The sequence below is a fragment of the Pelmatolapia mariae genome, linkage group LG8 (genome assembly GCF_036321145.2).
Source record: "Pelmatolapia mariae isolate MD_Pm_ZW linkage group LG8, Pm_UMD_F_2, whole genome shotgun sequence".
NCBI classification, from domain to species: domain Eukaryota; kingdom Metazoa; phylum Chordata; class Actinopteri; order Cichliformes; family Cichlidae; genus Pelmatolapia; species Pelmatolapia mariae.
Genome location: NC_086234.1, coordinates 16722644 through 16749148, shown reverse-complemented (window position 1 = coordinate 16749148; position 26505 = coordinate 16722644). Strand labels below are relative to the sequence as shown.

The 26505-nt window shown below is 40.6% G+C and overlaps 1 protein-coding gene across 3 annotated transcripts in view; it reads left to right on the top strand.

Annotated features, from left to right (window-relative positions):
* Positions 1-1216: 1216 nt before the first annotated feature.
* taok2b (TAO kinase 2b) overlaps positions 1217-26505 on the top strand; it is a 32560-nt gene continuing 7271 nt past the window's right edge. Inside the window, exons 1-17 of one of the 3 annotated variants that reach the window (XM_063481298.1) lie at positions 1217-1812; positions 6359-6499; positions 8015-8086; positions 8174-8275; positions 10518-10563; positions 10668-10764; positions 11025-11138; positions 16206-16297; positions 16462-16555; positions 17030-17111; positions 17484-17651; positions 18664-18870; positions 19412-19620; positions 19791-19968; positions 20278-20406; positions 20560-20763; positions 22171-22410. In XM_063481298.1, coding sequence (XP_063337368.1) covers positions 6368-6499; positions 8015-8086; positions 8174-8275; positions 10518-10563; positions 10668-10764; positions 11025-11138; positions 16206-16297; positions 16462-16555; positions 17030-17111; positions 17484-17651; positions 18664-18870; positions 19412-19620; positions 19791-19968; positions 20278-20406; positions 20560-20763; positions 22171-22410 — 2166 coding nt within the window. In that variant the 5' untranslated portion in view covers positions 1217-1812; positions 6359-6367. Of the gene's footprint in view, positions 1813-6358; positions 6500-8014; positions 8087-8173; positions 8276-10517; positions 10564-10667; positions 10765-11024; positions 11139-16205; positions 16298-16461; positions 16556-17029; positions 17112-17483; positions 17652-18663; positions 18871-19411; positions 19621-19790; positions 19969-20277; positions 20407-20559; positions 20764-22170; positions 25410-26505 lie in introns of those variants that run through there. The other 2 variants (XM_063481299.1, XM_063481297.1) reach the window with 2 other exon arrangements.

The following is a 26505-nucleotide window of genomic DNA, read 5'->3' as shown; positions in this document are numbered from 1 at the left end:
TGGTTTAGCAGAAGAAACCTTACATATAATATGAACTTTTATCTTTAGATTTCTACAGTGTCTGTCTGATTAATAAAGATTTCATTCATTCATTCGTTTGTTTTGTATCCCATATGGTACACGTGCTGTTTACAGGATGACGCAGAAAGACTAGCATTAAAACAACTGAAATTACTACTGAAACTACTGAAAAAGTCCAAGTAGTTTAAGAAGGGAAAACTTACCAAACTCTCACAGTTAAATTGCATAAAATGAATGTTGAGAGTCTATTATCAATGGGATAGGCCCCAGCGCCCCTGCGATCCTGATTTAAAGTAAGTGAAAGGAGATGGATGGATGGATGGATGGATGGATGAATGGAGTTCAGAATAGTTACTACAATGCAAACAGTACTTTGAAGCAATTTTACTTCCAGTCTTAAAGATATAACTTGATTTTATTTAGCCTTGTTTTTGGTTTTTTGTTGTGGGACATTACTAAGAGATTTTTATACCACTTGATGCTTTGTGGAATCATTTAGTCCTCTAGAATCAGTAGAGGAGGATGTTAGCCGAAGCTAATGTCCATTACGAACAAGACATCTCACCCCTGTATGAGCCTGTGGAGGCCATGAGTGGCTCCTTCAGCAGTAGATGGTTACAGCCACTGTGTAGGACCAAGTACCAACACAGGTCCTTCGTCCTGGAAGCAATCCGACTGTTCAATATGCACATAAATACCTGAGAAATCACTCACACTGTACTTTATGTACATATAATTACTGTGACATGTCTTTTAGTGTATATATTAGCCTATATTTTATTTTTGCTTTATTTTATTTTGTCTTTTATTTACTTCTGCGTTTTTAGCGGTTTTAGCATTTTTGCGCCTTATTTTTTTCATTGTTTTCTAATATATCCCCAATTCTCTTGTTATTTCTGACCGTTGTGCGGCCGTAGCAAGTGAATTACCCCCAGTGTAGATTAATAAAGTCCCTTTCTATCTGTCTAATTCTGAGATTCCTAATCTGAAATTTTGAGATACCTGTCCTAAATACTTAAATTATGGTCATAGTTTTGTTTTTTGTTGTTGTTGTTTTATCTTGACGGAAATACGCTTCCACATTAGTTAACTATACGAACCCTGATAAATAATGCGAAGCTGCTCTTACCAGTTCAGTTACGTTTTTGCGAACCTCCTCGGCCACGTGAGGATACTATTTACACCTCACGCGTTCGTTTGAAAGGCGTCGAAGAAGAGCAACTTCCGTTTTCCGCTCGGCTCCCGCCCCGCTCCGCCATCATGAAGTCCTGAACAAAAACGGATGAGAGTCGAGCAAAATGGGGATAACACGAACTGTTGATGAAATCCGCCGACAGCATTATCGTAATGACAGTGCACAGTGCTGAGCGGAGCGGAGCTGTCCATTTGAATGCACCAGCCTCCCACTGAAAGCGTCCCCGGCAGCTCCTGGCGTTGCGTTATTTAGTTAGCGCTGGTGCTAACAGCAGCCAGAGCTAGCCGCTGATTTTCTCTGGACGACGACGCTGCTGGTGCTGGTGCTAGGTTAGCTGGCAGGCGTCGGTCTAGCTAGCTGTCACTTAAACTGACTGCCACTTGACTCATGTCAAGTCGCACACGCCTGCTAGCTGTCCAATTGACTGGGGGCATCAGGATGGAGAGGGGTTTAAGTAAAAGCATCGACAGGCAGAATGTGGTTTATTGGTGTTGAATAGACACCAGCACCGAGGAAAGAGGAGTGAAGACCACTATTTTCCAGCCAGGCCAGTTAGCTAGCTTCAGAGCTAGCTACAGTGGATCCCAAAAGCCACGGTAAGACGTGCTATAAATCATTCAGCATGCGGGGCTGTAAGCGCATCCCACCCCGTTTGCAGGGGAGACACCGGCTAGCATGATTAGCTGCCTGATTTTCAGATATTGGGGAGTTTGACATTGACGTGGAAGCTTGTTGTTGGCCTGCACCTTGAACATTCTTGAGTTGTTGTCAAGCTGCTGTTGAATACATGTGGATTTCTATAGAGAGCAGCAGCGAGGGTAGCCTAATTGAGCAGCCGAGTGCAAAAAGCCGTCTAGCTCGCTCAGCTGATGCTGATGGCAAGCACATATATGGATAATTGCTTATGTGCCTGACCAGTCAAACACAGTAGACATGTTTTGCACAATAGGTCTGTGCTTCTCTGATGTTATAAAATGCATGTATGTTAAAGAGAGAATCATTGGTGAAACCATGTAATTGTGGCAGACGTTGTGTGGTGTTAACGTGACATGGATGGTTTAGTTAAAGTGATTACAAGCTTCCTTTTGCCTTAGTTACAGTCGTCAGAGAACTTCCCATTTTTAAAGGGAACCTAATGCTTCCCGTTTGTCAGAATCAAAATGGCCAAGTGAGTCTTGGTATTTTCATGTTCAAGGGTTTGGGAAAAACTTGAGCTTGATTGGTGACTGTGAACTTAAAATTGCAAAAACTGCCATTGCCATTTTATCAAGGGGTTAACCCTTGATAAAATCTTAATGACTCATGATGACCTAACTTGTTCCAGGCTGCTAACTTTGACACACTGTGCATCACACAGGGAGAAGTTGTTATCTGCACTGCAGCTACACAAAAACATTCACCATTGTACTGTGCATGTGAGTGTATCATCAGTTGGCTTTTCCAATCTTTTTCCTTTGGTAAAGATATAACAGCTATATTTATTCAGCATTTCCAAAAAATATCTTTTCCATAACCACACTTGGGGGGGGGGGGGGGGGGGGGGGGGGGGGGATTGTTTCACATATAAGAATGCGTTGATTTTGACCTTCAGAAAACATCTGATGGTTCTTGCTAGAATTCAGAGACAGACATCACGTTTCATCTTTGTTATTTCAAGGTTTATAGTCTAATATCAGCTCTCTCAGTAGGACATACTAAAAACTGGCGAGTAATCGCCCGCATATTTAAACGTGGTCTTCCGCACCCATTTAGCCATATCATTATGTTTGCTCATGATAGCTCTCCAAAGCATAGTGGTTACATGTTGTTTCACTTAAAACTGGTAAATCTTGTCATGTTGTTCCCACACAGGAAGCAAAACATGGGGCTGCTAAACTGGTTGACAGTTTTTATGTGGAATTTGGCCTGCTGTTGTCTGGTGGTTTTCAACATTTCAAAAGCTGTATGGAAAGTCAGACAGGGCCAAGTTAATGCTACAAAATGTAGTCCTCAATTTGCTTGTTGGTCACAGTTCATTAAGAAGAAAGAAAGAAACGGCTTAGGGGGAAAAAGAGATCCTGTCAATATATTGCAGTTGGTCTTTTGAAGCTCTTGGCTGTTGGTATCGGCCTCAGAAATCCAGTCTCACTGATGCTCTGCAATGCACTACACAATCAGTTTGATGGCTGCTTCTCCTTATAATCATATGAACTTTAATTCATGTATTTCTATAAGGCCTATCAGAATACTGTGCAAGTGTGTACAAATGCAAATCAAACCAAGTGTGAGTCACTATCTTAACATTTTGATAGGAAAAGAAAAGCAATCCAGCCCACCTGGTTGTTCAACCTAACCCGTCTGTGTTTTGTTCTTCAGTTTTAACAGAAGCGCACCTTTTATCTTGTCGCAGTTGCTGTGTGGTTTTGTGCGCGGGCTGCTGAAGGACCAATGACAACATCATTGTATGAGAGCAGTCTTTTGTTCAGCATTGAGAAAGAAAATAATATGAAATAGTCTAGATTTTTTTTTAAAATCGTAGTTTCATGTGTCAGGGAGATTAAAGAAGCCATTAAAGAAAGAATAGCTCGAGGAAAAAGATGTTGCATCTGCCATTTTAAGATCATTTTGGATCTTTAAAATGGATTATGTGCTTCAAAAATGGTGTTTGTTTCCCTGTACTGAAGCTAAAGCTGTATATTCTGTGTTTGGTGAAAATATAGCAATTAAAAAATCTTATTGCAGCGTTAAATAGAAAGCTGCTTTCAGCTTCTCCCTTATTCACAAGGTGGTCGCCACAGTGGCTACCTCCACTTGTTTGATTAGGCGATCCCAAATCGATTTCTCTCTCTTCCTGGGATCGAACCAGAGATCTTTTGCTTGTTAGGCAGATGTATAAAACACTTCATTATGGAGTCACAAATTTCAGTGTTAAACAAAAAAAAAAAATCGTACAGCGGTAAGTGTGGCCAGCCATGTTCACCCTAAATATAGAGACAGACAAAGATTCAGTAGCCTGTAGAGCCACCTTTGGCAGCAATAACTTGAAGTAATGGTTTTATGTATGACTTTATCAGTCTCTCACATGATTGTGGAGAAATTCTTGCCCACACATTGCTGCTGTGCTTGGGATCACTGTCTTGTTGCATGACTTAATGTCAGCCAAGCTTTAGCGGTCAGACAGATGGTCTCACATTTGACTCTAGAATACTTTGGTATACAAAGGAGTGCATGGTTGACTCATTTACTGCAATGTGCCCAGATCCTGTGCAAAACAAGCCCATATCATCACACCTCCTCAACCGCGCTTTATCGTCGATATGAGGTGTTAGTGCTGATATGCTGCCTGGTTTTCTCCTCACATCGCAAAACATCTCCACTTTGGTCCCGTCTGTCCAAAGCACATTGCGGTTGTGGTTTGTTCACATGCTGCTTTGAAAACCTAAGCTATGAGCTTCTTTTTAGAGAGAGGAAGCTTTCTCCTGCCAACTCTTCCAAACAAGCCAATGTGCTGTCATGAACTTTAACATTTAAAATGCTAACTGGGGCCTGTAGAGTTCTTGTTTTTGTTCTTCTGAGCATTTAATGGTCTGATCTTGAATTTGTTGGGACATTCCCTGCTGGGAAGATTGTGGCATTGTGTTAACACACATCTGAATGCTCCAGACCAGCAAACTGTCAAAACTTCTGCTTTTTTAGAGTGCATTTAATTGGTGGCTGCTGATTACACCATGGAGTCCTATGAGCTCTTTTCACATATATGCACATTGATGAGCCACAAGATTAAAACCATAAAAGTCACTTTTGTGCCACCAAGAAATAAAAGATCCCACCTGTCATGACATGATCAAGGGGACCTCTTTGGTGTGGCAGCAGATCCTTTGAGTCCTGGTGGTTACAGGATGGGGCCTTCACGTGAATATGTTATAGGATCAGCATTGGTTAATCAGTATATGAGGGTTTCTATTCTACTTTATAAGTATAAACCAAAGTGGGTTGCTCCTAAGAAGCAGAACAGCAAATAATGGATGGATCTGCAGAGCAGTGTGTTGGTCACATTGGTGGGAAAGTTGGCGCATCCTCATGTGAAGTGAGGGGAAAAATATCTTTCAGTTGATGTTTGGGTTTTTTTTGTTTGTTTGTTTTAATTTGTGTGTCCACTACAGAGGACATTAACAAATAGGCCGGGTCTCAGGAGGATATGATTGCATGATGATGCATTACAATTGCAATTGAATATTGCTGTTCTCGCTGGCCTGCAACTGAAAAACTAGTATTTTACAATGTATAATTTAATGCTAGTTAACTGTTGGATCTAAGATGTTACACAGCCACCCATTAGTAGCCAGGACTGCAGCTCTGGCAGACGGCTGGACTCCTCTCTGTGTGATGGGAAGCTGTGAACAAGAAGTGTGGATGGCAGCCCTGCCTAGCCGGTGCAGTTCTGCAGTATTGTGATCGCGAGAAAAAGGATGTATGTAGGTTGTGTCACAGTAAACTGGTATTTATGAGCTCTGCTGTAGCAATGCAAAAGCACATTCTGTTCAAGTGTGTGGACATTACCCCACGAGGAGAGAAAGCTAACACTGCTTATGTTAGCCACACACAGCAGTCTATGTGTGCAGTGTTCTGCTCAGTGCAGCGTGCCACACATTTTAGAAACATTAAAAAGATGTTCCAGGTCTTCAAGAAATTGATCAGTATTGTTGCCAGGACCATCCTTTGATATAGTGCTGCAATTCTGCAAGCCTCATACGTTTATTGCAAGACAGTCTTCTGCAATACATGACAATATCTGTGTAGGAGAAGAAGAAAAAGCATTAATAGGGTTTAAAATACATATTTAATAAGACTGATATAAAATTGTAGATGATATGTAAGAGAAACTCTGTGTATTTCCTTTAAAAAAAAAAAAAAACATGGGTGTAAGCCCAGATTTGTGCTTTGTACTCCTTTCCCCTTTCATCTTTGATTGAGAACAATATATTTTTTAAATGGCATGAGTGACATCAGTGTCAACAATTTCCACCACAGAGATCTAAGAGTGTCGACTTCATGTGACAGACTAGACCGTGTTTCCGAGGCAACTCGTGCTTTCAGCACAAATGTTGGTATCCTTTCCAAATAACAGATGCTCACCCAGTGTGTCTCTTCCACGCTCACCAGGCGCTGGCCATGCCATCGAGTGTGCGGGCCGGGAGCCTGAAGGACCCGGAGGTGGCTGAGCTCTTCTCGAGGGAAGATCCCGAGAAGTTCTTCACGGACCTGAGGGAGATCGGCCATGGGAGCTTCGGAGCAGTGTACTTTGTAAGTTAGTTTTCTTAAGGTTTGGCTCTTTAATAGAAATGTAATAGAGTGCACACAAGAGCCCTTAAGTGTGCTTTCCCCTGAGTGCAGGCTTAAATGTGAAGGCCTGTTACTTAATATGATTTCAGATACTTGTGTTCATTTATCGGTTTGAATTGTGTGTTTGATCTTTGTCAGCTCTGCAACAGAGTTGTAGGTGTGTAGTTATGTTCGTTTGAATTCAGTAGTAGGAAAATGTTCAGGTATGTGGTTTTAACATGCAGCTTACCTGAAGGCATATAAACATGGGGACAGGCTACGGACAAATAACGTTGACTGAGTACGCTGAAAATCGGTTCTTGAATTCTGGAGTTTGGATGATATTTTAGTTTTCAGTCACACACTGACTCAGTCATCTGGCAAACTTTAAAAAGTGCTCTGCTTGTTATAAATTTAAGACTGCAGTCTCTGAGTATTTAGCATGGTGTTCATAATGTTGTATACAGCTGTTCTTCACTGAATTTATATAATGTAAGCATGAGAATGCAGGTGAAATGAAAATCATTACCTTTGTATATATATATATATTATTGTCTTATTAATGTCTAATTATTTGTCTGGCTTTGTTTTTCTTCTTATGTAAGTTGATCAGTATTTTTGGCACCATAGACAACAGTGTAGGCTCAGTTCTTCCTGCATATAAACCATTTCAGCGCCCACCTGAGAGGTTATTACTTCCCTCATAGGAAGTTACTATAAATAACAGATCTTACTAAGTAAAGTAACATGACTCATTACCTTAACTACATGCAGGCCAGTCGTGCTTATGTGCATAGGTGCATTTTAAACAACAAAAACCTTGACAGGCAAAATTTTCATAGCGTAATTAAAAAATTCTTTCATACTTTGATTTTTGCATTGTTTTTGGGGGGATTTGACTTGGTTCAAATGTAATTACTGCTATAAATCTTGCTGAAGTCGGAGTGATTGATGCTAAGAAAAGCTAAGCGCAGCAAAGAAGAATAGCTGACAGATGGTGGTACTTCCATTAAGAGCACAAGCTGGATAAACCTGTCGACTGAAGATGAAAGGTGGCGGGTCAGAGAAGGAAAAAGTAAAAACACAGTGCGAGTCAGGGAAGGAGAACAACTTTTCAGAGCAGGATAAAAGTCCCTGTTTAATGAAGGGTGAAAAGCAGCCAGTCATGGATGAAGGGATGATAGGAGGGCAGAGGAGAAGAGGGAAGGAAGCTCTACAGAAATGCTCGTTTTATATAATGGCCATTTCTTTGTTGTATCTAATGTGAGAAGCATTGATGGATGTGTCTCAAGTGCTTTGTGGAATAAATGCTGCACTGATGCTCTCAGCCAGGTTTAAGCGTTTGAGTTTTGCTTGCAATTAACTTTGTGTGGAGGGGGAAAAAAAACAAGGCGAGGGCGTCTGTGCTATTTAAAGAAATAGAGACAAAGATGGTTCGAGCAGCATCCAAAGCTTCAAAAAATTTACTGCATGTTGTCCTTAAATTTTCCCCACTAGGCCCACGACATCCGCACAAATGAGGTGGTGGCCATCAAGAAGATGTCCTATAGTGGCAAACAGTCCAATGAGGTAAGACCTGGCGACTCTCTAATGGCTGATCTGCTGCAGATGTAATATCTTATGGATAGAGTGATGAAGGCTCTGCTCGTATCCTAGAAATGGCAGGATATCATCAAGGAAGTGAAGTTCCTCCAGAAACTGCGCCACCCCAACACTGTGGAGTACCGTGGCTGCTACCTGAGAGAGCACACAGCCTGGGTGAGTGTGTGCAAAAGCTGTGCGCTCATCAGTGTTGTGTTAATCAAATGAATGATTTTAAAAGTGACTTGCTTAGGCGGTTGTTAAAGATGTTAACATTCCCAGTACCACACATTTAAAAAATAAAACAAAGAATATAGTTGGGGATATTTCATCATCCACTTTAAACACATTTCTTTTTTATGCACATATTTGGGCCACCAATGGCCTGTAAAAATACACCCAGAACTTTGTCCCCTCTGCAGTATTCCTGTGTTCATTTTCACTATCTTTGAAAAATGTCAAAGATGAGTAAAAGCAGTGCTGTGATTGATAAATAAATACTCAGTTTACCGTTTTATTTTTATTTCAACTTGAGATCATAACAACCATCAAATTTGGTTCTCTCACCCCTCGACTTACTCTCTCTCCCCCCTTAGCTCCGTCTTTCACATTCTCTCTCGGTCAGGAAGAGAACAGCAAACCCTGCCTTTTGTTTCAGTGTGAATAAAAACATGAAACGTTGACCATTTGTTCTAATATTGAAACCGGTTTCTGGTACTTCCTCCTTTTTTCTGTGCAGCTTGAGGCAAGTTGCAGTTGCCACAGAGTCTGTTTGTTTCACTGTGACTGCAGGAATTAAATATAGTCTCTGGTTTCTGCAGCCAAAATGCAGTTTTTCGTTCCAGATATCCTCAAAAGGCTCTCAGTCCCCGGAGAAAGTTGATGTGGCAAAAAACAAAAGAGCTCTAAAAATGACATCATCGTAATTAACTGGTGTGTTTTGTGTTTTTTAACAAAACATATTAGTGCATTTCAGAAAATTAGAATGAAGTGAAAGTTTTGGGTTTTTTTTTTTTTTTGTTTTGTTTTTTTTACATATTCATCCAAACAGTAAAATATTTAAAGCCTTTTTTGTGTGAGTATGCCTTGTAGTGCATGGAAATGAGCAGCCCTTGTAATAAAACTACTATATTTTAGTATATTAGTATTTGAACAGTGGCAATTGAGTGCGTCTCTCTATATAGTTGAGTACATGTAACCACAGTTATAGAGATGACTGGGCTGTTCTCCAGATGATCTCTGATACACTCCACAAGGAGGGGAAGCCACAGGATGTTGTTGCTGAAAAGTCTGGCTGTTCGCAGAGTGCTCGATCAAAGCATATTAATGGAATTTTGCACAAACAACAGTGATGGCTGCACCCTCGATGGTATTGTCAAGAAAATCAATTCAAGAACTTGGGCGACTTTACAAAGAGTGGACTGAGGCTGGTGTCAGTGCGTCTCCAGGAAAGCAGCTACAACTTTAGCATTCCTAATGCACTCCTGAACCGGAGACGACATCAAAAAGAACTGGACAGCTGCTCAGTGCTTCTCTTTCCACATAAAAGTAAAATTTAAGGTCTTAAAGACTAGAGGAAGAGTAGAGAGGCACAAAATCCAAGATGCTTGAAGTCCAGCGTGAAGTTTCTGCAGTGCCATGTCATTTCCTCATGTTGGTGTCAGTTGATCCACTGTGTTATCAAGTCTACAGTCAACAAAGCCACCCACCTGGAGATTTAGAGCACTTTGTGCTTTAATCTGCTGACAAACTTTATGGAGAGAGATGGTGATTTCCTTTTCCAGCAGGATTTAGCCCCTGCTCGCAGTACGAAAACTACTAGCAAATGGTTTGCTGGCCACAGTATTGCTGTGCCTCATTGACCAGCCAGCTCATCTGACCTGAACCCCAGAGTGTCTGTGTTGTTATTGTCAAAATGAAGATGAGAAACACAGAACCCAAAAATACAGACAGGATGAAAGCAGCTATCAGAGCAGCCTGGGCTTCCTGTACACCATGCTGCATTAATGCAGTGATTCATGGTAACGGAGCTCCAACCACGTATAAAAATATTCTGTATGTCTGATTTTCACAAGGTATAAGTCACGATCATCAAAATTAAAACAAAAAAAAGGCTTAAAATGTTTCACTTTTAAGGTGTGCTGTTATCTATAGACGCCTAAATAATGATACATTATGTGGCATGGTTAGCTTTTACATCTATGCATACTTTGGCTCTCAGAGCTCCATTGTGAGGAGGACATGAGAAGACTTTCCCGAACTGCACTTTAGTTTGACAGCAGTGTTAAAACTTTGATAAATGGGTTGAAGTCTCTGGTACAAAAAAAAGCTCTTTCCGCCTAGGTCAAGTGTGACAATGTTTTTAACACCAAGTGTACTCTTGGTTTGCAGTTTAACACTCCCCCTGTTTCTCTTCTAGCTGGTGATGGAGTACTGCTTGGGTTCAGCTTCTGACCTTTTAGAAGGTAAGTAAGACAGATTAGTAATGACAAAACCATATGTTTTACCCGTTTGAGTTTACATTCACATAAACAATGCCTGATATTCCCAAATCTCTCTCTTCACTCAGTCCACAAGAAACCGCTGCAGGAAGTGGAGATAGCTGCCATAACCCATGGTGCATTGCAGGGATTGGTGTATCTTCACTCTCACAACATGATTCACAGGTAACCCCTATTCATTTCTCACTTATCTGGATCTATTCTGCTCTCCTCCCCCACACTTCTGACAAGAGACTAAACAAATAGAGGGGAGAAAGCACAAACTGTGCTGCCTGAGATAAGCTTATGCAATGGTGCTTGTGCTCTCTCACTGTGCATCATGCTGCTCCCCAGCCTTCAACAATGCATTTTCTCTCAAACTGTTTTGTCTCCGTCGTGTTTTTCCTGACCCGTCATTTTCTCCCGTCTGATCGTTTCTCTCTCAGGGATGTGAAGGCCGGAAACATCTTGTTGACAGAGCCAGGTCAGGTCAAACTGGGAGACTTTGGCTCGGCCTCTATTGTCGCTCCAGCCAACTCCTTCGTGGGAACACCTTACTGGTAAAACATCAAACCAGTGTCTCACTTGCCTACTCATTGTGGATTCTCAAAAAAGCCTCAAAACCTAACCAAAATCGTGCGTATCAAATATGATACACTAGGCGTTAAGGGGTTAAAACATACCTGTGATGTTTTGCTGTATTTTCCTTGCCTTTCTGTTCTGTTACAATCATAGAAGCTCATGTTAAAGTTCAAATACTGAGGTCAGTGTATGTATAAGTAATCTCAGGCTCTGAGCTCTCCATTTCACTCTGTTTTTTTCGACTCCTAGCTTTGTGTGATGTCAAAGAAAGAGGATATCCCTAAGACGATGATGTCATGTCTGTGCAGGCGAAATGAGCTTTTCAGACTGTTAGCATTGCTGTTATGTGGCGTCTATTTTGTCCACTGAGTGTAAAGGCGAGTGAGAAGCAGCAGCACTCTTAAATGAGCTTGTTTGCACATTGTAAAGGTTTCGTACATGTAAATATAGTCGAAATCTTTAAATGTTGTCATTAACTTGCGTGTGTTGATTTTTAGTTGTGCAGTTGTAAAATCAGATACATTTCCTCCGATCTTGACAATTTATTATTCATTAATATCTAGCGTACTGCTGGTGTCTAGATAAAGTGTAGTCTCTAATCATGCGGGTAACGTGCTTTAACCCTTGTGTTGTCCACGGGTCATTTTTGTCCTCTACAGAAATCTTTTGCTATCAAAAATATGTTTTTTATTCATCAAATGGTCTGAAAATAACAGAAGTTATTCATTACTATACTATGCATGATTGGAATAAGTTTTAAGTAATTTGATTTATTTATGGGGTTTTTATTGGATTTTATAACACCTGTGGTCCTCGTGGACAAAAATGACCCCAAAGTACAAAGTGTTGCAAAAGGCCGTATTTTCACAACATACTGCTTTCAAACATCTTTGATCTTGGATCACTGATGTTTGGGGTCAAGCACTGGTCATAACAACCACAACAACAACAACAACAGGCAGCACAATGAGGAGGCAGGTGCTCTATATTCAATGAAATTTTATTTATACTGCGCCAAATCAAAACAACAGTCGCATCAAAGTGCTTCGTATTGTAAGGTAGACCCTACAATAATACATACACAGAAAGTATGCTCACAAGCCTCCATTGCACTAGAGATTTGCATACTTTGATGAGCATACTTTTTTTTACCATGTTGTGCAAAGCAATGACCAGTAGGACAAAGCACATATTGTCCTCTAGAGGGAATCAATGTTCAGGAAGATCCAGGGTTAGAAGATATAGAAAATATTGTCAATATTTAGAGCACATGCTACCCTTTCTCTGAAAAAGCTCATCACCCACCTGCAGAAGTGGAAGAAGGCTATGAAGTGAAGAAAAGTGATGAAGAATCTGAACTATGTTCAAGTAGGTTCTCAGGCATCCAGCACATGGTTGTCTGAGGAGCTTGGAAAGAAAGTGACTGGGCTTCTGGAAGTTTCTTGAGTTTTCAGAATGTGAAACTGGAATAGAAGATGTGTCAGAGGACTGCACATCATCCATTTCAATTATGATGAAGACAAAGAATCAAGCAGGAAAGAGGAGTCAGCTGAGACAGAGGAATATTTGCAGTAATGTGAGGAAACATTGATCTGGTCTTCTATCCTTCCCAGTGACAGACGATGCATGACTCTCTCATGTGCCTCAGAGAAAGATAATCTATCACAGTCCAAGCACAGATGCCAGGTCCCATACTCCTTCATTGGCTTTCTACTCGAGTACTGAAAGCATTATTCACAGTGTATTCTGCTTGTATTCTGCTTTTTAACGTTCACATGCCAATGGATGCATCAGAGACCAAGTTGGGGTTCAGTAACTTGCCCAAGGACACCTTGGTAAGAACTCCAGACTAGAGCACACAGAGATTGAACCAACAACCATCCAATTAGCAGATGAGCTGCTCTACAGCCAACTCAATGACAAACAAGGAGGGACAACGAGAGAGGAAGAAAAATGGATTGAATGCAGCTGTAGGCATATGTGGGTATGTTGATTCTTACTGCCGTGCATCCAGTAAAGTCGCTACGACCAGTTTATGACATCCTGAGTCTGGTAGAGCAGTTTTAAAGGTGACACAAGATTAATCATAGAAGCGCAAAAATGATATAATTTCTTGATAAAGACACAATAGATGATCATCGGGGGCTGAGATAGATTTTGGTCGCCCGACCGGAGATATCACTTGCTCCGCAACATCGGGCTAGCGATTTTGCGAGCCCTGTTGTTCATGACACAAACGCGCTCCCATTTGAGGTGTATGGAACAAGTGGGTGTTTCTCCTGTGTGTGGTAAGATCCTGATACTGATGTGACTGTATGAGCACCAAGTCCCGTTCAGAAGACTCTGTCCATTCCAACAGAACATCCCAAGTAAACCTATGAGATAAAAACATGGGCAGCGTGTGATGCAGGTCCAGCTGTACATGGAACATGCTAGTGTACGATGGCAAACGGTCTGTCCTGCAGTCAGGACATGCGAGTTGTCCCTAACATTGCAGGTTTCCAAAAGAAAACAATCACCTGTAACAACTTGTTTACTGTATATGACCCTGGCCTGCAACTGCAGAAAAGAAAGCTGTCCATGATGGGACCAGTGCAGAGGAATAAACCTGAGCTTCCTCCTGCACTTGTGTCAAATATGGACATGAAAGTTTGCCTTCACTCAGACCCATGCCCTGGTGTCCTACCATGCCAAAACATAGAAAAATGTCAGGTAATGAGCTGGAATAAAGTTGAATAAAACCTTGAAACACAGAGATGGATGATATTTTATACTTATGGCTTTATAAACAGTCAAAGCAAACAGGGTCATTTTTGAGCCCAGAGGACAACAGATGTGATTATTTGCTGCCAGTAAAAAACTTAAAGTAGTTTAAAAACAGCTTTCTAAATTAACTTTGACATAAACCCGTCTGTGATCATCTGTTAAAGCAACCGACTCTGGTTGTGAAACAATAATCACAATAACTGATGATTTGATTTATTTTTTTACCCAAAACAAAGAAAAAAATCATTTTTATGAGGTTTTTATCAGACTTAAATTTGAAATGGAATAAAAAAAATGTGTCAGAATCTTTGAATTAAGTTTTAATTAAAAGTGGGGAAAAATCCACTTCATAGTAATTAAGTATCAATCAAACCAGATGGGGACATTTTTGACCCCTGAGGACCACAGGTGTGATTATGTGCTGCCATTTAAAAATTATAAATGGTTCAAAAAAAACTTTCTCACTAAAGTTCAACATACAGCACTCTGTAGTTAGTCAGATAGTCAAAATTATCTGAACATTTAAATATTTTATTTTCTCATTTTGTTTTTACTCAAAAACACAGTGCACTTTATGTAAACAAGGTCTGGTGGCCCTAAAATGTAAAATGTTGGGTAAATTTTGTGTTAATGTGTTGATCCTAAGTAAAACTAAGGTGTAACACTGAATTGATTGTCAATTTATAATTTATATTTTTTTAAAAACTCAAATGAAGAGGGGACATTTTTGACCCCTGAGGACCACAGGTGTGATTATGTGCTGCCATTTAAAAATTATAAATGGTTCAAAAAAAATTTTTTCACTAAAGTTCAACATACAGCACTCTGTAGTTAGTCAGATAGTCAAAATTATCTGAACAATTAAATATTTTATTTTCTTGTTTTATTTCCACTCGAAAACACAGTGTATTTTATATAAACAAGGTCTGGTGGCCCCAAAATGTAAAATGTTGGGTAAATTTTGTGTTAATGTGTTGGTCTTAAGTAAAACTAAGACGTAACATTAAATTGATTGACAAAGTATACTTTATATTTTAAAAACAGTTAAATGAAGTTTGGACATTTTTGACCCCTGAGGACCACAGGTGTGATTATGTGCTGCCATTAAAAAAATGTAAATGGTTCAAAAAAAAATTTTTCACTAAAGTTCAACATACAGCACTCTGTAGTTAGTCAGATAGTCAAAATTATCTAAACAATTAAATATTTCATTGTCTGATTTTATTTTTGCTCAAAAACACAGTGTACTTTATGTAAACATAGTGTGGTGGCCCTAAAATGTAAAATGTTGGGTAAATTTTGTGTTAATATGTTGGTCTTAAGTAAAACTAAGGTGTAACATTGAATTGATTGACAATTTATAATTTATATTTTAAAAAACAGTCAAATGAAGTTTGGACATTTTTGACCCCTGAGGACCACAGGTGTGATTATGTGCTGCCATTTAAAAATGTTAAATGGTTCAAAAACAAAATTCTCACTAAAGTTCAACATACAGCACTCTGTAGTTAGTCAGATAGTCAAAATTATCTAAACAATTAAATATTTTATTTTCTTGTTTTATTTCCGCTTAAAAAACAGGGTGTATTTTATATAAACAAGGTCTGGTGGCCCTAAAATGTGTAATGTTGGTTAAATTTTGTGTTAATGTGTTGTTCTTAAGTAAAACTAAGATGTAACACTGAATTGATTGACAATTTATACTTTATACTTTAAAAAACACTCAAATGAAGTAGGGACATTTTTGACCCCTGAGGACCACAGGTGTATGGAAATCGGGAGGACATTATGAGGGTTAATTTGCATTGAACCTAAGATAGCTGACTAAACGCTGCCGTCTCTGCTTCATTTATGCTCACATTTGTGAAGCAAGGTGTGGCCACCCAAATGTCACATTCAAATTCATTCAAAGCAGGCAGAGTACAGTTCACACTGGGAAAACCTTTGATCTGTAGAATGAGCATGCATTTAATTTTAAGTTGTTAATTAAAAAAAAAAGGTTATTTTGCCACCGAATCTTTCCTTTCCAATCTTTCCAAGTGTATTTGAGGAGGTTAAATCACCAAGTGGTTTACTCCCACCTCTCACTGTTCAGCAGCCACAATTATTTGTTGTTACTCTACATGAGCATAAAGCTAACGCTGCCTGTTTAGGTGGGGCAGATGCTGGAAACAACAGTGAGCCTCCAGGTGCCATTGTGTGCTGGATCAAAGGAAGAAGGCTGGAAATGGCTGAATTACTGCTGATGTGTTGTTGTTGTTGTTGTTTCCTCCACCCAGGATGGCCCCTGAGGTGATCTTAGCCATGGATGAGGGTCAGTACGACGGGAAGGTGGATGTGTGGTCACTTGGCATCACCTGCATAGAGCTGGGTAAGAGATGGCCATACAGTGCTCCACAAGTGTCTCTTTGTGTTCACAAAGCTGAAAGTGTCCGGCCATTTAATTTTTTCTTTCCTTTTTTTTTTTTTTCCTTCCTTGTTCTTTGTCTGCCTCTCCTTCTCTGTCACGCTATGTCATGCTTTGTGACTCTGCAGCGGAAAGGAAGCCTCCTCTGTTCAACATGAATGCTATGAGTGCCTTATACCACATCGCCCAGAATGAGAGCCCTGTGTTGCAGTCTAATCACTGGTGAGAGACGAAGCTTTGCAACCGACCTGTGTCTTTCTGTAATTTATTTCATAATTGGTTTTATTTTAAAAAATAATAATAAATAAATATATTATTTATTTATTTATTTATTTTTAAATAGGTTTCATAAAAATGACTTGTTATTAAGACCTTTTGAACATAGGAATGAACTCACACTTTGAGTTTGCTGCCATGCTCTTATAGATCAGTGTTTAAATTGTTACATTATTTGAATCATCTCAGGTAACCGTGGACAAACCCTTCAGTATTTCTCATGGGACACTTACTGCTGGTTTTTAACCAGTTTGTCTCCACATCAGGACATTTTTAATGCTTTCCGAGTTTTAATTGAGCTAACAAATCTCTCAAGCTGCTTTAACGGACTATAACATAATTAAGATTATTATGTGTGTAATAATGCAGTATGCATTGCTTAAATTATTTGTATAATCATGATGTTTTGGCAATTTTCAGGTCGGATTATTTCCGCAATTTCGTGGACTCCTGTTTGCAGAAGATTGCCCAGGACAGACCTACCTCTGATGTGCTGCTCAAGGTACAAACAGCCGTGTGATTAATTTTTAACTGAGAGAATAGAATGAAATATATTTTCATCTATTTCTAGCAGTTTCTTTTCAGCTTGTTGTTTTTCGACAAATAATTAAAATTGTGCTTTAAATTCAAAGCAGAATTTTAGGCTTGAAGGAAAACACTGAGTGAAGGTTCAGTGTGCAAGCAAATAATCACCAAGGAGGGGTTTTTTTTGTTGTTGTTGTTTTAAATGAAAAACAATGATTTTATTTTACTTGGATGTATAATTTTGTGTCAACAGTGATGGGCATGTCTATGTATTTTTAACTGTCAGACTGAGGTATTTCATCCTGTCACTGTCCATCTCACCCCTTCTTTCAACCCTCCGTCTACCCAGCACCATTTCCTATGCAGAGAGCGTCCCATGACAGTTGTGATGGACCTGATTGCACGCACCAAGGATGCTGTTCGTGAGCTGGACAACCTTCAGTACCGGAAGATGAAGAAAATCCTCTTTCATGAGGCGCACAATGGTCCCGCACCTGAAGGAGGCGATGAGGAAGAGGTAAGAAAGGGTGATGACATATCAACACTGTAATGCCTTTTATCCTATTTTATTTAATATAAACAAGCCTCTAATATTGATCAGTGGACAATTTTCTTCTCTTATTAGCGAAACCACAAAAAGAGTTTGGGCCCAGAAATGGCTAATGACATCAGACAGGCACATAACACGAGAACAGCTGCTTCATATGTGAAAGGGGATTAAGAAAGCTGAAACATGAAAGTACAATTAGCAAATACCAAACGGCAATCTTTGGGGTCATCTCTTAATTTATGCTCGCTTTAAATATTTGAGTTCCTCTCCTGATTTTTTTTTTCTTTTTTTCTTTGTAAAATTAAGAAAGAAAGCGCTACTGTCAAGGGACATGTGATGATGTTTTGTTTTGGATTTGCTTCATATAAACTGCTGCTGTTTATATTGCATTGCAATTGTAAATAAAGCCAGAGTCCAATGGTAATTATTTAATCCACAAATTAGAAAATAGGGGAAATGGTGATGATATTTTGCGGTTTTATTTATTTATTTATTTTTTTAAATATAATCTCATAGAAACAGGATTGGCCCAGCATAACGCAGTAATGTTGACAGAGCAAATAAGAGTCTTGAAACATGAACAATTGCACTCATGAACACAAAGCACATGAATGAGTGTTTGCTTCTACTGAAAACCTGCTTTAAAGGCCTATTCTTGCAGTTGAGGTAAATAAAGGCACTGGTTACTATAAGAATAAAGACGTAAGGTAAATAAGACCCTTTTGTCCTCATACAAAGACTTTTTTATCTATTTAATTCTTTGATGGCCGTTTAAACAAAAGTAAATGAAAGAATAGCGACTGTGGTTCAATCTATCAGACCTGCATTTTTTGGGATGTTTAAATATGTTTGCTCAGTATCATTTTTTTTCTTTAATACAGTCCCACTGAGCAAATAACCCTCAATCAGAGACTCTATTTGTTCTTTTTTTTAGAGCTTTGTCATTATTTTAGCAAAAGCTTTATTTTTTCCCCTCCAGGATGTGGAGCAGTACATGCTGCGCACCGGCACAGTCAACAGCATGGAGAGCTCCCACTCTCTGCCATCCATGTCCATCAGCGCCAGCTCCCAGAGTAGCTCGGTCAACAGTCTGGCAGACGGCTCCGATGACAGTGGGGAGATGGCCATGATGCAGGAGGGAGAGCACACCGTCACCTCCAACAGCTCCGTCCTGCACAAGCCGCTGGTCAGTCCACGTGTTAACACGTCTGTGGGTGGATGTGTTGTTTAGCAGTCTAACCCCTCAATCACTGCCGTGGCTCACCTGGATAAGCAGGTGACCCATATGCTGAAGGGTACTTGGAGCTTGTCTGGCTTGCAGTGTTAAGTGTGAGTCTGGTGTGTATCTGCTGAGAGACGTGTAACTTTCGGGCTAAAAGCATCGAGTGATACTTATAGTTGGGCTATTTTACCTTTTTATTGTAGTTTGGATGAGCCAAAGGAGAAGCTGTTCTGTTGTTTCCCCCTGACCAGTTTTATAAGCGCAATCTGGTGCCACCTACAGGAAAAGGAAGGCAAAAGCAGAACCAGATGCACAGCAGATTGGCAATGTGGCACCTACAAAACAAATGCCTGGTAGCAGACTTGCTAAGTGAGCAGCCTCCTGGGAGTTTTTGCATTAGCAATAATTAGTTTCATTTATTTGAAGCGGTAGGATGACACTGAGTTGAGATAAAACTTTGCATTTGTAGCCACCTTTAATTGCTCTAATTTTCTCCACCTTGTAGAGCCATGACAACATCTATGACGATCCCTATCAGCCAGAGGTTGATTCTCAGCGAGAAGCTGCATCTGCTGGTGGTGGTGGAGGAGGAGGGGGAGGGGGCAGACGTCGACGAGGCCGAGACCATTTTGCCACCATCAGGACCGCCTCACTGGTCACCCGTCAGATCCAGGAACACGAACAGGGCTCTGCACTGAGAGAGCAGATGTCCGGGTGAGGTCACAGTCGTGAATTGTTGATGGTGTTACGGGACAATCAAAACGAGTGTATTTGCACAGCTTTTTGAACTTTATACAAATAAAAGGAAACAAAGGGCTTCAAATGCTTAGTTAAGTAATGCTTGCTGATTATTAGCCATTAGGTAACCGTGTTTCTCCTCTCAGATATAAGCGAATGCGGCGTCAGCACCAGAAGCAGCTGATGGGCCTGGAGAACAAGCTGAAGGCCGAGATGGACGAACATCAGCTGAGATTGGACAAAGAGCTGGAGAATTTGAGGAACAGTTTCTCAGTGGAAGGAGAAAAACTCACCAAGAAGCACCAGGGTATCCTGGAGAAAGAGGTGAGCGAGGATCACAGAGAAATATAATAAATTCAAATATATGTGATGAATGTCAAACAACAGTGTGTGGTTCTGATACTCACTATGTTGTTAGTCTTGCTGATATTAGTCAATACTTTCACATTGCTCAGTGTACACATGCCTGCTTCATATGAAGTTGATGATCTTTCCAAAGTGTAGCAGCCATTGAGAAGTTTTCATTCTCTCACCAGCATACAGAGAGTTGTCTCAGTAAGAGCACTGATAAGACTCAATATCGATAAAATAATCATCACTAATTGTAAATGTTTTGGGGCTTTTATCCTCCAGGGAAAGGCGGTCGTGTCGGAGGAGAAGAAGTTCCAGCAGCACATTCTGACGCAGCAAAAGAAGGAGCTGACCGGCCTGCTGGATTCCCAGAAACGACAGTATCGGCAGCGCAAAGAGCAGCTCAAAGAGGTGCTCCTGAGTTTTGTCACATTATGTTTCAACAAATATACGAGTGTCTTCTTTTTCACGACTCCACCTGCAATCAGTTCATTTTGACGGGTAATTATAATAATGCTGCACAAACGGTGAGCCGAGCTAAACTCTGCTGTTATTCCTCTCAAGGAACTGAACGAGAATCAGTCAACGCCAAAGCGGGAGAAACAGGAGTGGTTGGTGCATCAGAAGGAGTGCCTGCAGCAGCGGCAGGCTGAGGAAGAGGCGGGTCTGCTGCGGAGGCAGAGGCAGTATTATGAGGTGCAGTGTCGCCAGTACAAGAGGAAGATGCTGCTGTCACGCCACAACCTGGAGCAGGATCTGCTCAGAGAGGTACTGTTCTTAGTCATTTGAAGCACATTAAATATCATTTTCATTTTGATATTGTTTAATAATATTTACAAATGTTAAGACTTTTACAATTAGTTTTCATTGTCATCTATGTGTCACAGTAATGCACAAGCAAAATATTAATGGCTTGGAAAATTAGGTGCACTAAAAAATTGAAGTTTTGCATGTAGTGGTCTTTTATTTGAGAACACTAAGGTTTATACCTAATATCTTGAGAAGAATTTATTTTTCAAATATATATATGAGTGCAGTCATCATGTGGAAATCCTCATGTGTAGATATTTATATTTTAATGGTTTCTTGGAAACTGTTTAGAGAAGGACGTGTTACACCATGTCATTATTTATTTAACAAAAACTGAGCCAGTATACAGAAACAGTGTGAAAAGCCAACTGCACCCTTTACCCCCCGATTCCTGCGTCCATAGGAATCGGGGGGTAAAGTAGCACCCGGGTGCCGCTAATTAAATACACTTGATTAACTGAGCAAGTGTGAGCACATCTAAAAAGTTTTGTCAGTTTGCTGAAGCATTCAGATGTTTAACACAATGCCAAGTAGGAAACACAACAACAGCAATCTAAAAGAAGTAAATGTTGCTGCCATCAGTCTGGGAAGGATTAGAAGGCAATCTCCAAACAACCTGCATCCATCATTCTACAGTGAGTGAAAAACATTGTTCCTAGGACTGGACGCCCCAATAAATTCATCCCAAAGTCAAACTACAGTATTTAGAGGGAGTGCAAAAAACCCATCTCAGACTCTTCAGGTCTCAATTAGTATCAAGTATTACATTCATGACAGTACAATTAGAAAAAGACAAACATGTATGAATGTTTTGGAAGAGATTTCAGGAGAAAGCCTCTTCTCTCTAAAAAAAGAACATGGCAGCAAAGCTTTGGCTTTAAAAGCAGCATCAGAATAAACTACAAGACTTCTGGAAAGTGAGACTAAAGTGGAGGTGTTTTGCACGGCACTACATTTGGAGAAAAGCAAACGGCACAAACACCTCATACTAGCATATGATTTGGACTCGTTTTGCAGCGACAGGATCTCAGTACCTTGCAGTCACTGGGTCATGAACTCCTGTGTATCTCTAAGTATTCTAGAGTCAGATGAGTCCGTCTGTCTGACAAGCTTGGCTGAAACTGGTTCATGCAACAGGACAATGATCCCAAGCGCAGCAGCAAATCTACAACAGTATGGCTGAAAAAGAAAATATTTTTTTGTTTGTTTTTTAATAAATGACCCATAAATTCATCTGAGGGTATACTTTTTACCATGATTGTAGCTTGATACAAGATATCCTTTGGTAGCTATTGCAGGTTTCTGTCCTCCCAGTATTGCAAATCACCTTCTGCATCTTTTTGTTTTTTTCTCCTTCTTCTTCAGGATCTGAACAAAAAGCAGACTCTGAAGGACTTGGAGTGTGCCATGCTCCTGCGTCACCACGAATCCACCCAGGAGCTGGAGTTCCGCCAGCTGAGTTTGGTGCAGCGTACGCGGGCCGAGCTGATCCGCACGCAACACCAGACGGAGCTCACCAACCAGATGGAGTATAACAAGAGGCGTGAGCAAGAGCTGCGTCAGAAACACGCCATGGAGGTCCGCCAACAGCCCAAGAGCCTCAAAGTGAGTGACAGCACCCAGAGCCAGGGGTCTCCCGAGGAGGGAAAGAGCGAGCCGACAGAGGGGCCGAGCGGCAGCTGGGACAGCGAGGGAGGGGGGGAGGAGCTAGAGGAAGAAAAGGAGAGCGAGATGGCGGCGAAGGAGATGTATGATGTTGGGGATGAGCTTGATGGAGTAGTAGATGATGAAGATGAAGTTTTTAGCAGAGGGGTAGATGAGGTGGAGGGTGTGCGTGTGGCTGAGGGGAAGGACGAGGTAGACGAGGAGGGAAGTAAATCTGAAGAAGCTAACGGCAGAGAAGATTTAGTTGAGTGGAAAGTCGGTGAAGAGGAGACAGAAGTGAGGGAAGTAGAAGGAGTGCAGTGGGAGTACGAAGAGGATCGTGGTAAATCTGCACACATAGAGACCAATGAAGAAGAAGAGGGCAGGGGTGTAGCTGACGGTTGTCCGTCGGAGCTCATCTTGTCCTCGTCCCCAGAAAAGAGGCGGCTGCGTGAGCGAGACATCGATGAGCTGTCAGAGTTTTACTTCCCTGACGCCTCGGAGGAGCTGGAGACCATACCCGTCTCACCCCCACCCGCGCCTCCTGCCCAGACTTCTCTCCCCTCACTCTTCTCTCACGGCATCTGCCTCCTCCTCTCCCTCTCTGTCGCTGCGCAGCCTTCCAACCTCACTTTGCTGCTGCTCTCCATCTTCCTCCTCTCCCTCCGCCGCTCTCCACCCCTGCCCTCAGTGGCATCCGTTCTCCTCTCTGCTGAGCTCGCCTTCTTGGCTCTCTTCTTCTCGTACCTTTTCCTTCGTTCCTGCTGTTCTCTGTCGCTTTCCACCTACCTGACTCTCAGCCTCTGGGCCAACGGCCTCTTCAGTTTAGGACTCTCCATCAGTTTGGGGATTTATTACATCCCCATTATTTTCATCTCAGCCTCCTTCCTCAGCTCTCCCTCCATTTTCCTTTCCCTCTATTTGGTCGTGGTCCTGATTGTCAGGCCAGCCCGTGATTTCTTCCAGCATGCGCCCCGCAAAGTCAACCGCCTCTGCATGCGCGTCCTCTTTCGCCTGCCTCGGCCACTGTTTGCCATGTGCCAGTCGGTGCTGGGCGGTATGGCTGAGCGTAACCTTTATGAGATGTTTCCTAAAGCAGGCCGCAACTGGGGTGTTCGCCAGTCCAAAATCCCAGTTCCACTAAAGAGCCTGGCCTTAGAGTATCAGGCTCAATGCAGGAGCACCTCTCTTGTAGCCAAGGGCCTGCTGTGGGTGAAGCGTTTCGGCAGACGCCCCCTCGGCGTCCTGGCAGATCTAGCTAACTCTGTAGTGCTAAAACTAGCCCGGCAGGTCATTAAAAAGCTGCCGCTCAGGGTCAGGATAAAACTCCAAACCCTTGGCATCTTGAAAAAGGAAATTCCAAGCAGGTTACCGCGCCTGCTGCCCCGGGAGGTCAGAGAGAGGAGACAGAGGGAGAGGAGGAGGAGAGAGAGGGAGAGACAGAGGAGGGAAGAGAGGGAGAGGATGTTTCGCGAGGAGATGAGGTGGGAGTGTGGGTTGAGGCGAACTTCATCGGGACGGTTTGTCAAGGGGAAAATTCGGCCGTGGAGATAGCAAGAGTGAGACATGTCGGGAACATTTTGGTGTGAGATTGTGTGAATGTGTGTGTGCGAGCGTGCGTGTGTGTGCACGCCATTGTGCAGCCATTCATTGCGTGTTTGGGCCCCATTGTCTCCTTTGTTACTCAAACTGGTCACATTTCTTAAAGATGAGCCGTATTTAACCCACACACACTCGTATGCACACAGAGGTTTGTGTGCGCTGGCTCCAGAAGCGTGTGTGTGCGCGCACGCACATAACAAGCCATATTACTGAATGAGTTGGCTTGACCAACTTGAACAAGCTGTCGAACCCACAGTTGCTGAACGAAACCCAGTGAAGTTTTAATATTTCATTATTTTTGCTTTTTGTAAAAGTTCCTTTAGAAGTTTCTTTAATTTTTATTATTTTGCTCTTAATTTGTAAGACAGATATTTTTTTATGGTTATTTTTGAGACCGTTTTTTGTGCAATCTTTTGTTCTTCTTCATAGTTGTCTTACTTCACAGGGTGCGCTGTTTCCTCAGTGCTTCGAACAAATATTAGAGTGTTATGTAGCTCAACGGCTGTAATATCTCTCCCCAAAGCACAAAGTACTGTGAAAATGAAAGATCGTCAATAATTTCACTAACATCAGCCTGAACACTAGCTCTCAGCCGACTGAAAAGTGCAATAAACCGCTGAGTGGAAACATCTCGGACCATCGTGAGAGCAGAGAGGAATAATTATTAATATTTTGGTCTTAAATGATAAAGTATGGGGCCATTTAGCTGGAACAAAAAACATATTCAGTTGAACTAGAATACGTTTATACATATTACTGCTATAATTATTATTATTATACATGCAGCTAGTGAATACATCATCTAGATTCTAGTTGGATATTATGACTATTATGTTTTATTGCATGTTGTGCAATAATCTTGTTATGATTTACCATGTAAACATTTCGCTCGTAGTAATCGAATAAGAAGTGCCTGCTTTCAAGAGTCTGTTGTGAAGTGATATCCTAAATCTATAGCGGAAACATAAGGAATCAGGATAATCAGGATATGTTTTTGCATAGTGAAAGTATAAGAAACTGTTTAATATTTCAATGTAACTCGTTTAATATGAAGCCATATAGACAATCTTTTGAGGTAGAATTATAGTAAAAAGATTGAAACTACTGAATGTGAAAAATGAGGCTGAGCAGGTCACTATCGAATGAAGAGAAGGCAGATATCTGATTCTATCTATATTTTGTTTTGCACTGTGTTGAAAGATATTAAAGAAATACAAATATCTATGAAAAGATCGTTTCAATTTTAGCTTGTGAAGCTTAAAAAAATACACCCGTCGCAACTCCACCCAGCTGTTGTATTCAGAAAACCTAAAGATAATCAGAGAAGCTGAAAACCAAAATGTTTGAGCCTCCTTTTAAAAAAAAAAAAAAAAAATTAAAAAAAAAAAAAAAATATATATATATATATATATATATATATATATATATATATATATATATATATATATATATATATATATATATATATATATATATATATATATATATATATATATATATATTAATTTGAAACAAAGACTGAAATGATTAGAAAATGAACTTTCCAATCAGTCAGTTCATCATTTCAGCTCAGCGTCAGTCAGACCAAAAGAAACCCAAAGTTAATTCTGCTGTTTGTGTCTCTGCTAAACGCCAAAATACTTTGAGTTCATCTAAATGAAGCCGGAGCAAACTCGTAAAATGCGTTAGCGCTTAAAAAGGCAGGAATAAAGAGCTTTGTTTGTGTCGCCACATGTGAGCTGTTTTTGTGGAGGGACGGTACTGAGTAGGAAAGCTCAGTCTTAACTGTAATTTCACCCAAAGAAAAGGAAAAAATGTGTTTGGGTTTTTTTTGTTGTTTTTTTTTTTCCATATGGCAATTCGAGCTTTAAAAGAGAAGTTTCAATCAATGTTTTATTTGAATGTAACTTGTTCCTTTTGTGTATGTTTACATGTCTGCATTCTGTTTTGTTGTGACACTGAGTGTTTCCACAGAGTTATATCACCTTGAGTTTTTTTTTTTTAATATATATATTTAATTAATGCAGTATTTATAAGACCAGTGCTGCATTGTGTTGGGCAGACATTTCGTCGTCCTTTTATTCTCATTTTAGCTGCATGAGTGTTGGCATACTGTACAGCCGTGTGCTCGCAAGCATAGAGAAACGTTTTGTCATACACAAAAATAAATTCTTTTGTGTTCAAATCATTGTCTTGTTTGTTTTTATGATTTTTTTTTTTTTGTTGTTTCCATTATTATCATGTCTCCATTTGCTTACTTTCTTCCTTATCTTACTGCGCAAAGAATCCTTTTTACCTTTTTGTTCATTCCTCCTGTATCATCACACATTCCTGTTGTCGTCTGTCGTCCCCTTTTTGCCCCCATTTATAAGCCACCAAAACATTATTAGCAAGTATAAACATAAAATTGTGATTATAACTCGTCTGATTCGACTTGACCCAGATTATGCTCGA